The sequence below is a fragment of the Temnothorax americanus genome, unplaced genomic scaffold (assembly GCF_048541705.1).
Source record: "Temnothorax americanus isolate GAGA-0224 unplaced genomic scaffold, ASM4854170v1 Scaffold5, whole genome shotgun sequence".
NCBI classification, from domain to species: domain Eukaryota; kingdom Metazoa; phylum Arthropoda; class Insecta; order Hymenoptera; family Formicidae; genus Temnothorax; species Temnothorax americanus.
In genome coordinates this window covers 8,217,898-8,229,604 of record NW_027509657.1, presented here as the reverse complement: position 1 = coordinate 8,229,604, position 11,707 = coordinate 8,217,898, and the positions used below count along the sequence as shown (strand labels likewise).

Genomic DNA, 11,707 nt, shown 5'->3' with positions numbered 1-11,707 from the left:
ATTATCCTTCATTTTATTTTACCATAGATATCATCAAGTCGAATTAGTTGAATCTACGATTTATAAACTATGATTAATCAGATTTCTGCAAACATTACACCATGATATATATATATATACGTTACGTTAATTGCAACTTATGACAGATGTATTATTTTTTTGTACATTGCAAGGGAAAAACAATAGTTCGAATACATGCACACGCGCGCGCGCACACACACACACGCACACGCATGAATGCATGCATGGACGAGTGCGATGTGTGTTCGTGTGTGTGTGTGTGTGTGTGTATGCATGTTATGTAATTATTGGAACATTCAAAGACATCTATGAAAATGACATGTTTGGATATTTAATTGCTTAAACTATTATAAAAATAGGTTGAATTTGAAGGCGTTTTCTCTTTTTTCCATAAAATATGTCTGTCGAAGTATTTTAAATATATTTGCTATTTTCGTGAAACAAAAACATGAAAGCTTTTCTTCACTAGAAATGTTATCGTACTTTGAAAATAGTCTATGCAAAAAGCAAATTTTGAAAGAACTTCTATTTTCTTTATTATGAGAATACTTGTATGCACATGTTACGTAAACAGATTAACCTGCTATAAATGTTTATGCAAAGAGGATTATATATAAATTGAACGTGACATATATTCGCAAAATGATAATTTTTTCGTTAATGATATCGAAAATAATGTTTCGTATAGTATCTAGACCAATGTACGTAGCTTTCAAATACCTGCTCCTTCTGTATATTTGTGTATTGTGTATCTAACTTCTAAATATTCGAAACGCAAGAGTATCTCTTTAACGGTGAAAAGAAAAACCAAGTTGCGACCGTACGTTGCAAGCGTTACCAGGACCGGACAAATTAAACTCTACCGCATCCTTGTATAATACGCTACTTAATGCTCACGCGCGCGCGATTATTATAATAGAAAAAAAATTCGAAATATATATAGTTGTAACAATAGATTTTAGAAATTAAGATATAAAGATAATATAAATGTGAGAAAAGAGAGATTGATTAATATGATATTGACATTAAAAATTATCATTACTGTAACATAAATTATTCTCATGAAGGGGATGAATAAAAGCAAAAAAGTGCTGTAAAGTATATAACATATTTCCCAATATATATATATATATATATATATATATATACCTTTGTTACAAGTTTTATAAAGTCTATGCATATACATTATGTATACCATCTTATATACATCTATAATTTGCGTACATGATTTATAACAGAATACATAACATTTACAATTTTAGTAGTACGTACGTATATTAACGGTTTCATTTTTCTTATCTTCTAATCAAACTATTTCATTCAGTATATTTACACGTTATACGGTGTTCCAAAATTTGAATTAAAAGATTACAACACGTGTATTAGTGCAATCTTTTATTTAACATCAGTTTAGTGACAGTGCCAAATGTGCGATTACCGTAGATGCGACTTACAAACATAATATAACCGCACATATGGCTGTGTTGAATCACAATTCGTTATCAGACCATTATATCCTACTATTCGGAACATTGTTTCCATTAATTAGCTTTTTACGAATTCTACTGCTGCAGAGTATTTCTATATTCAATTTTTGGAACGTACGTGTATGTGTGCCAAATGTATGTGTAGCAACGCGGAGTGAGCATCTTGTATGTGTACGTGTGGGTGTGGGTGTGTGTGTATTTATCCAGCATTAATTATATATTCTACAATTTTGCTGACACAAATTTCTTTTGCATCTCATTGTTTGGCACTGATGTTACTAGTCACTTTTTTAATACGTTGTTTGCCTCGGCACGTTCTTCCTCCAATTCCTTAGATGTAATATCCAGCTTTGACTTTGCAACGTTGTTGATTGGGAGATTCTGAAAATATATTGCAAGATGGACTTTTTTCCAGAGTCTTCTTTTTCTATAAATGTATAGTGAGATACTACACGTTTACTATTGATAATTTAAATGTCGTATAATCACGTAAAAAGACACTATCGTTATTTGTGTACAGGTACAAATCATTAAATCGTTACTGGTGTTAATACATAAAATATAGAGTATCTCAGAATTATAAAAAGAATCTACATATGAGAAATAGAATATTTCGTACGTCACGTATTGTGTATTTGAGCTAAAATTGCTTCGCGAGAGTCTTAACTAGACTTAACTAGACGACTTACTTGCACTATCTCATACCGCTTGTCCTTGATAGTGACGGGAAAAGAAAACACTACATCTTTTGGGATTCCATAACTCCCATCGGACACAACGCCCATGCTAACCCACTCTCCAGGCTTAGTACCGAACCACCAATCTCTCATATGATCTCCAGCGGCTTTAGCAGCGGACATGGCAGAGGACATTTTTCTGGCAGCTATTACGGCGGCGCCGCGTTTTTGAATTGTTTCTACGAAGGTGTTATTCAACCACTCGTTATCGTTTATCTCAGACGGTACTGTTTTTACGCCGGATGAAGACTCTACAGTTGCATGCGCTGCATCAGGATATTGCGTAGAACTGTGATTACCCCAGATAATGACGTTCTTCACCTTATCAACCTGTCGTGTATCACACACACATACAACGAGATTATAGAATTCAAGATATTCAAGATGGCACACAACACACGTAATGCTACGACAGCCCAAGTACAGTCTTGCATTGTGTCGCTAATTATATTTAAAAAAAAAAATCTCCAGTAAACGGGAAAAAAAAGGAAAAATATATCAAATCCCAATAGTAGAGTAGTCAACGTTCATACGCTTCATCCGAAAAACCTTCGAGTTTTAAGCACAATGATACGATTGATATGTCGTACCTGTACATTTAATCGTGCGGCTAACGCTGCCTGTGCTCTGTTTTGATCCAATCTAGTCATCGCGGTAAAGTTTTCTTTCGGAATGGACGGTGCATAATGCGAACAGATAAGCGCGTTAGTGTTGGCTGGATTACCTACGACTAGCACCCTGACATCCTTACGAGCATACTTATCCAGTGCTTCGCCTTGCACCTTGAAAATTTCTACATTTGCGGCCAAAAGATCTTTACGTTCCATTCCTTCCTTCCTTGGCATCGCGCCAACCAAGAAAGCAGCTGCTACGTTTTCAAAGGCCTTGGCTGGTTCGGCCGTTGGCAAAACCTCTAAAAATTTAAATTAAGCTATCTACAGCCGTACGAGCTCGTAGTGAATGTAAAAGTTGGAACGACACAAGTATTTGCATGGCACTTTGTGGCAGGCAGTAAAGTATAATGTTATATAAAATATATTCTAAAATCTACATATATATTATCAATATAGATTCATTGAAGATCATGTATTTTCTCATAACGTCTTTCCTCATCGATTTCGTCTCACAAGATTTAACCCGGAAACCGCATTTATTCGTACTGCCTATTGTTATGCTTAAAAAATAATTTCTTCAAAGCCCAAATGAATGAATCTTAAAATGCTCTGCTAAAATATGAAGACTCGACATTATGTTTCCCCCAATTTATCTTTACTATACGTTCATATATTTAGGCATGTATAAGGCATTATTCAATACATTTTATTTAAAATCAGGTTTTAAATGTAAATAATTAAACTTGCACGACCCACCTCGTAAGAGAGGAAGTGCTAAATCTTCCAATTCCATAACTACACCATCCAATACTTTCATCATAGGTGGAATATCTAATAATCGGAGATTAATAGATTGTTGCGGACCAAAAACTGTACCTGCTGCAATCTGGTACAGCAGAGAATAGGCAATTTGCCCAGCAGCACCAGTAACCACGACATTTATAGGTTCCGTCTAATATAAAATTAACAAAAAGGAAGAAAAATTATCCCTTTGACAATATTACGTTTTAATAACTATAATATATATATATATATATATCTAATATATTATAAAATTTGTTAAATATTGGGTCTGGATATATATATATATATATATATATATATATATATACATATATGTATATCCAGACCCAATATTTAACAAATTTTATAATATATTAGATATATGTATAACAAAATCTTATTTATTAAAATCTAATTATTGCATTTTATATGTTCTACGAAATAAAGTGATTAAATTAAAATTGGAACATAGGATAGGATATATGACTCTATACATGGAGGTCAAATAAAGGTGAAACCAAAGGTCTGATATATCCTACTCAAGTAATCTCATTTGTGCTACGTTATTTTTTAGTCAACGCGAAATGTAGTATCAAAAACTCACCATTTTTCTCTAGTAATGTACTGATTATCAGCGAAATAACAGAAGAAAGAATCGCTCGGTACTCAATGCCTAAAATATTACGATTAACCAAAAGACTAAATGGCGATCGACGATCGACCGTCGGCTGGAACCACCGTCCACCGTCCTGGAAAACGGTGCCGCCTCCAATAATCCAATCCAATCCAATCCAATCCGCCCAGTCCAGTAGCCAATAGGCCAATAGGCCATAGGCCACAAAATATACGGGTCTGTTTCTTTTAGCTGCACTGACCGAGCTGGGCTGAACTGTTGGTGCAACAAGTTAGAGTAGACAAGTATATTATATTTCACTCTAAGGCTGAGTTTCCACTGAGCGCGTCACGCGTCGCGTCGTCACAAGTTAACCAATCAAAACATCCCATTTCATTACATTCTTGTGACGGGATCGAAATGGGATGTTTTGATTGGTTAACTTGTGACGACGCGACGCGTGACGCGCTCAATGGAAACTCAGCCTAACTTACTGCACTAGTGTGCACCAGTTCAGCCCAAACAGCCAGTGCACCTAAAAGAAACATTACTGGCCTAGTTTACACCGGTAACTTGTGATACGCGTATTATGCTGGGTCTACAATTAAATAGTAAATAACTAGTAAATTAGTTTGATTATTGACCGATCAGCTCAAATATACTACTTGATACGCGTATCAAGAGATCGGTGTAAACACTGGTCGCGTTTAGCAGATCAATAATACTACGTTTACGCGAGCTTTACTTCTGTAGTAACTTACGATCTAATTCCTTCGCGTAAACGGGATTTTGTAATAACTTGCGATAATTTACTCCGCGTAACCGAGTGATATATCACAAGTTACTACAGAAGTAAAGATGCCTTTTCACGCTGACGCTCGACGCTCATTTTCAGCGGCAAGAAGGTCGCATGACTACAATTGACACCGGCGCCAATTGAAATTCATGAAAAGAAAAACAGCGTCGAACGTTCGGCGTCTTCGCGCTGCTTTGGCTTTGACGCTTGAAGTTGGAAAAATCCAACTTCTCTTTCTTGACGCTTGCCATCATGTGATGTCAGGTGACGATGCTCAACGCTGTTTTTCATCGTCCCATGAATTGGCACCTTTAGGGCTCAGTCACAATGAGAAAAATATAGAATAAGATAAAGAGGAATAAGGAATAAGGCATGTTGTATCTCACTTTAATGTACGTGTACTGAAGTGAGATGCGACATTCCTTTATTTTCAATCTATATAAAAATATTTATATAGATATAAATATTTATTATGCATGTAATTTTCATAGCGGCGTCGCTGGTGGCGGTGGCTCGTTGTTGCCAACAGGAGTGCTTCTGTAATTCGGGACATGGATCGGACTGGAGCACTGCGCGGCCATTGGTCTCAAAGGTAGCAGAGAACCAAAGAAAACGTGTTGGATAACGGGAAACTTTGCCAACACCTGGAAAAAAAAATTATAGAGAGGCACGTCTTTTTCGTTACAAACACAAACTGTACGTACCTCCGCTTGATACATCTTAATAAGACCACTGTTCACTTTCGACCATGAAGACACCGCACTAACATTCCATAACTGATTTGAATGCTCGTGGAAAGGTCCTATCTTCACCTAACAGAATACAATCGTTATCAAAATGTGTATAAGATTTTTAGTCTTGATTAAATTAAGTCATCGCGATAAAAGCGTACGGTAAATTTCATTGTATCTTTTATATAAACATGTACAATCTTTTCATACCTTTGAGATAAACTCGATGCAGCCAAGAAACATGTATTTTTTGCTGTAAGATTCCACGATACCTTGGTCCACAAAGTGACGTGGTTCTATCCGTGGATGTCCTAAAATATTAAATTACGTAAGATGACACGTTTATAAAAAGAAAGACCTTGGTCTAAATCGCCATCACATCATTCTAGATCTAAATCTGTCGTGTCGTATCACAATAAAGAATACATGGAAAAAAAAAAAATATATATATATATATACTACAAAAGTTAGTACCAATGAGCTGAGCGCTTCCCAATATGAAGGGCACAAATTGATAATCATCCAAGCTCCAAACACCGTGACTACCCGCTGGCTCCATACGGTATATTATCTGAAGTCTGCGCACCAATTCCAGATACCTTTAAGCCAAGAAACCGATTTAAACACGTAAATAATTTTAGGAGATACAAGATACTACCAATATATATATATATATATATATATATATATATATATGTAATAAACTAGATTAGTAAAAGTTCAAGTACCTATTAAACACTTTTATTACAACAGCAATCTTATCACTGTCCTCAAATGCGCCTATCTTGAACATGCAGCAGAGGAACATGAGAAAAGCCATTTCGTGACCTGTTCCATAGTCGATGCGAGTTGGATTTCCAAAACTTTCATATAAATACTGCACTATTTCTGGGATCGCACGATGCAAATCCTCTGGCAACACTTGTTTCAATTCCTCTACAGCATTCTGTAATCGAAAGATTGATTACAAATTAAATTTTCTACAATTTTTCAACAATATAATCTTTATATTCTGACGAGTACGTTTTAAAATACTACGGACACACCTGTTGTAGTCTCTCGTGCCACGTGCGAAACGATTTGTTGCCAAATCGCTGGGGCTGTTCGGTAGGTGGAATTTCTGTTATCCATTCGTCAAATTTGTTCAACATTTGTACAACCGTGTTTATCACGGGTGACTGTGGACACTGTGCGTCCAAGGCATTCCCTTGAACAGCGCCGTTCAGAGCTAAAATAAATCCCAGGTATTCCTACGATCAACGTTTTACATATAAATATAAAAAAAATATTTCCATTTGTATAAAAAATATATACTTATACAGAATATATTTCATAACCATGTAATAGAAATAAACGTAGAGCACGAAAAAAAAAGAACAATTATATAACGTGTCTCACGTAGTAAGCTTCTGACTTTTCCCAAAGTGCCAGATCACTTGGCGTCTTGACGCATTTTTTTGGCACGACAAATTCATGCGACTTTGCTGAAACAACACCGCAACGTGTATTTTACAAATGTCAATCGCGTATACTTCATACAATACACAATATATTACAAGATCACATACCTGCGACACACACGTGTGTCGCCTTTGTTGATGTTGACATGACGAACGCTTGAGGATTCGGTCGCGATATTATAATGATCTTCGTTAAGGAAACGTAGCGGTATTCTCAACTGACAGCATTTCGCTTAGGCGCAACAGTTGGACGCACGTAGATGACTCGACTCAGCTCGGTCATCCAGCGTCGCGCGATTTCAAAAACCCCTCGGATATAGGGAACGATGAGACCTAACCTAATAATGGAACTTGAGGGTTTACTTCGCAAAACCGCGATAAGAGCACTTCGGACCAAGGTAACGCGCAACGTGCCACGTAAATTACCTCGTGTATGACGTGAGTAAACGAATCGCAGACAAGGGTGATAATTAACGATGCCCATGACCTTGCGACGAAATCGGTTGTCAACTTTCTACTTCGCGACACTCGACACTCGACACACTCGTAACAAACGCGACGCGCATACGCGAAAGGCCGAGGGAAGTTACCATATGAAATTGAATGCCAGAAACGTCAATCCTCGCAAAGTTCCATTTGATAGAAATATACAACACGCGCAATGTACGAATTGAAATTAAAAAACATCTTTAGAGAGAAATAAAATCTTATTCGAGATATTTTCAATTTCACGAGTTTGAATTTCCCGCGTTTCGGCGTAAGGAGAAACCGGAGAAAGGGCCGAATAATTTTCCCTAGAAAATTTCTAAACGCCCTCTGAACTATGTAGAAATTCCCAGATATTCTCGAGATTATTTGAATTTTCCGCCTGTCTTCTGTATACGCATTACGCACTATCGGCACTATACACGTGTCGCTGAGTATGGTTATAAAATGACTGTCTCGATGTTTTCGTTTACAGCGAAGCACAACGAAGCATTGGACTTTTACGGAGTTTTTTCAGTGTGAAATTTATAAGTTGTTCGCGTTTGCTTTTTGCTAATTTGACTTGGGTTTAGAGAAGTACGGCATTTTGCATTGTACGAGCAGTAAGCAATAAGCGCATTTACATTTTGAATAACGTTGTAATATTACGCCGCGTTGTTTGCAGGGCACGAATAATTGAGGCTGTTTTACATCTTATGTCAAAGAATAGGATAATATATTTATCTTTATATTTACTCTGAAGCACGTCAAAAACAGGAACGAAGATGGGTAAAGATTTTTCTAAAGCCAGTATTTTATCTTCGGGTCAGGGAACAACGGTTTGTAGTGACGATTGAGAAATTTTTATTTTTTTTTCACAGATAAAGTATGTACTCCTGAAGAAATTGAGAAGAAACGTTTATTAGCGCTGCAAAAAAGGCAGGAAGCTCAATTAAAGGCACAACGTTCACCTAAAGATAGTCCAGCTCGTCAACAAACACATTTAAGCGACGGCACAAATGTCGCGCGACTGAACAAATCAAATGTTCGTTTCAATCCTATAGAACCCAGAAATTTTTTCAGTCAAGCTTCGAACGTAACAGGAAAATGTTACATGATCAGCCAAGACAGATTTGCATTAGAGTTATCGGCCTTTGTACCTGAGATTGTTGAAATATTTAAGACGGTTCCAAGCAGAGCGTACGGTAACTATATATAAGTTAATTGACTTTGCGTTAGTAGACGCGCACAAACAAATATTTGTAATATTTATTAGCATTTAAATTTGCAGACTTGAAAACTAGAATATGGAATTTCCATCTCAACGATTACGACGGTTTATTGCAAAAACTGACGTCTAACAACTGTAACGTAACTGTCGCGAGAATACCAGAGGCTGTCTTTCAGGTACGTGGGATACAAGATAAAAATGGATTAGGTAGACATAAATGTAACCGCGTGTACTTTAAAACACTTTTGTTTTAGATATTCAAGAGAAACTTAAAGTCGGACAATCGAGTCAAATCGGAACAAGATTTATCAAAAATTGATGAAAAGTTAATGGATACTTTAATGCCGTTTCAACGAGACGGCATTTGGTAAATCTATTTTTACATGCATTTATGTGTTCCATTATGTGTTTTGTTAAAATATTTTATTTTCTCATTTTATTCCAGTTATGGTATATCGAAGAACGGCCGTTGCATGATAGCAGATGATATGGGTTTGGGAAAAACTATACAAGCGTTAGGCATAGCACATTATTTCAAGGATAGTTGGCCCCTCCTAATTGTATCACCTTCATCGGTCAAGTAAGTTTTTCGTTGCGATTGACGTAACGAAGGTGTCACGACTAAAAGTACTTTACTTAGGTTCCAGTGGTCTGAAGCAATTTATGAATTTTTACCATCCATACCTACGCATTACGTTCATCATTTTGCAAGTACAAAGGATCGCATTGAAGATGACAAAATCACCATAACGTCATACGACTTTTTGGCACGAAACGTACACGTTTTCGAGAGACATATTTATGGATTTGTTATTCTGGTATACACTCGTATTATTTTTAACAAGCTAGAGCGAAATATTACCGTTACTACTGCCGTTTACGAAAATTGTAGGATGAATCTCATGTTTTGAAGAGCACCAAAACCGCGAGATTTCAAGCTGCTCAACGAATATGTGCTCATGCACGTCATATTGTATTGCTCACGGGTACTCCGGCTCTGTCGAGACCAAGCGAATTATATTCTCAAATTAGCCTTATCACGACACGATTTCTGAGGTACGCCGGAAAGACTATGGATATATTTTGTACGCTTGCTTTCGTTACACACACACATATATATATATATATATATATATATACACACAAGTACGCGTATATTTTCAAAGTGTGTTATATTTTGCAGTTACGACGACTATGGTATGCGATATTGCGGAGGACAGAGAGATATGTATAGTTGGGAATATACAGGTTGTTCAAATATGCAGGAATTGCAATCATTACTGAAGGTCAATTGCATGATTCGAAGAATGAAAACTGATGTCCTACATCAGTTGCCATCTAAGATAAGGTCTTGAAAGAAAACTATTTTATGAAACATTTTTATGAGAAAGAGTGACAAGTGTTTAAGCACTTTTTATTCATTTATACATTTTAGGCAGGTGATTATTTTAGATTCAGATTTGATCAAAACTGGCAAGCAAATGAAGGAGATGTCGAGGAAAATGGAGAAAACTGCCACGGCTTTGGAAAGGCACACGACTCTACTGCAATATTATACCGAGTCTAGCTTTGCGAGACTGAAGGCAGTACGGTGCGTGTAAATAGTATACGCTTTATTTTCTACAAAAATACCTTGTTGTATTTCAATTAATTCAACCGTGTCATGCGTCATTACAGCAAGTACGTTGCAAACTTGTTTGAAAATAAGAAAAAATGCCTTTTGTACGCTCATCACCAAAATGTTTTGGCCGCCATTTGCGAGGTTGCTAAATCTATGAATGTACGGTAAGTATTCTCATCTTGCACAATTGTCGCCATGTCGCCATGTCGCCATTGCACGTGTGACACGTCCCAGGTACATAAGGATTGACGGCAAAACGAGTCCGGAGCAAAGAAAACTTCAGGTCGACTTATTTCAAGAACGCGATGACTATATGGCAGCGGTTTTGTCAATCACCGCCGCGAATGCGGGTATTACATTAACGGCCGCACATCTCGTGGTCTTTGCCGAATTATTTTGGAATCCCGGTGTACGTAATATATTTACCATAAAGAAAAAGAATCTCGCGAGATTATGTAAACAAAATAAATCTCACGACGATAACGTTTCCACAGATCTTGTGCCAGGCGGAAGACAGAGTGCACAGAATCGGGCAAAACGATACCGTCATAATCCAGTACTTGGTGGCGAGAAACACCGCGGACGATTATATATGGCCGTTGATCAATAAGAAGATGAACGTCCTCAACTCGGTCGGCCTCAAACAGGATTTCTCGATAAGTAACATCGACGTCGCGACGCTGGAGGAAACGCAGCCTTCCCTAACGTCTTTCCTAAATAGATCCTCGGCCTCCGAAGGATCGCAGCGCGATAAGGAAGCCCGAGAAGCGTCTACCTCGAGCGATTTCAAAGAGTTACTCGACGTCGACGAGGAGTGCTTTGACTCCTGCGCTTGGGATAATATTGTGTGATTGCGCAATAATTTTGTGTTTATTTCATCAACAACCATTTTTTGTACGAAAGAAGAATAAAAAGTTCCGTATGTTCCATCGAGAATTTTGTTCTTTTTGTTCGTTATTTTCAGACGAAACTTTACCGAGGCAAAAACTGCGTCCTCCTTTACTTTATTAAGATTTAAATTAAGTAGATGACGAATAATGTAATTTTATGTGAGAATAAAGTCTGTTTTATCAAAGAGATTTTACAACCGACGGCGTTCGCGATGTCTCACGAAGCCGTGGTGGGTGACCGCGGTCTGCAGAGCAGAG

General features: G+C 37.1%; 3 protein-coding genes and 1 long non-coding RNA gene across 5 annotated transcripts; 2 read left to right on the top strand and 2 right to left on the bottom strand.

Annotated features, from left to right (window-relative positions):
• Nucleotides 1-1,110: 1,110 nt before the first annotated feature.
• On the bottom strand, nucleotides 1,111-4,448 carry Mdh1 (malate dehydrogenase 1). The gene is made up of 5 exons (XM_077418630.1): nucleotides 4,247-4,448; nucleotides 3,616-3,811; nucleotides 2,836-3,158; nucleotides 2,198-2,575; nucleotides 1,111-1,889 (listed from the first exon to the last, which is right to left on the bottom strand). Exons 1-5 carry the CDS (start codon nucleotides 4,247-4,249, stop codon nucleotides 1,791-1,793), a joined length of 999 nt encoding a protein of 332 aa, XP_077274756.1. The 5' UTR covers nucleotides 4,250-4,448; the 3' UTR covers nucleotides 1,111-1,790.
• A 1,010-nt stretch (nucleotides 4,449-5,458) lies between these two features.
• Nucleotides 5,459-7,817, bottom strand: LOC143904192 (serine/threonine-protein phosphatase 2A activator). The gene is made up of 9 exons (XM_077418629.1): nucleotides 7,669-7,817; nucleotides 7,351-7,580; nucleotides 7,181-7,266; nucleotides 6,829-7,032; nucleotides 6,511-6,728; nucleotides 6,257-6,381; nucleotides 5,993-6,093; nucleotides 5,756-5,863; nucleotides 5,459-5,695 (listed from the first exon to the last, which is right to left on the bottom strand). The coding sequence occupies exons 2-9, from the start codon at nucleotides 7,388-7,390 to the stop codon at nucleotides 5,537-5,539; spliced, it is 1,041 nt and encodes a 346-aa protein (XP_077274755.1). The 5' UTR covers nucleotides 7,391-7,580; nucleotides 7,669-7,817; the 3' UTR covers nucleotides 5,459-5,536.
• Nucleotides 5,608-6,532, top strand: LOC143904209 (uncharacterized). The gene is made up of 2 exons (XR_013258865.1): nucleotides 5,608-5,747; nucleotides 6,172-6,532. It is a non-coding gene; the product is annotated as an uncharacterized LOC143904209 (long non-coding RNA).
• Nucleotides 7,623-11,495, top strand: Marcal1 (SWI/SNF-related matrix-associated actin-dependent regulator of chromatin subfamily A-like protein 1). Of its 2 annotated transcripts, XM_077418582.1 has the most exons (14): nucleotides 7,623-7,640; nucleotides 8,204-8,304; nucleotides 8,393-8,496; nucleotides 8,589-8,912; nucleotides 8,999-9,114; nucleotides 9,193-9,305; nucleotides 9,384-9,518; nucleotides 9,579-9,756; nucleotides 9,831-9,994; nucleotides 10,122-10,286; nucleotides 10,374-10,529; nucleotides 10,616-10,723; nucleotides 10,794-10,968; nucleotides 11,054-11,495. In XM_077418582.1, exons 3-14 carry the CDS (start codon nucleotides 8,493-8,495, stop codon nucleotides 11,408-11,410), a joined length of 1,995 nt encoding a protein of 664 aa, XP_077274708.1. In that variant the 5' UTR covers nucleotides 7,623-7,640; nucleotides 8,204-8,304; nucleotides 8,393-8,492; the 3' UTR covers nucleotides 11,411-11,495. The 2 variants fall into 2 exon arrangements, with proteins under 2 accessions (XP_077274708.1, XP_077274709.1); XM_077418583.1 differs by lacking the exon at nucleotides 7,623-7,640 and having other exon boundaries at nucleotides 7,962-8,321.
• The last annotated feature ends 212 nt before the right edge of the window (nucleotides 11,496-11,707 follow it).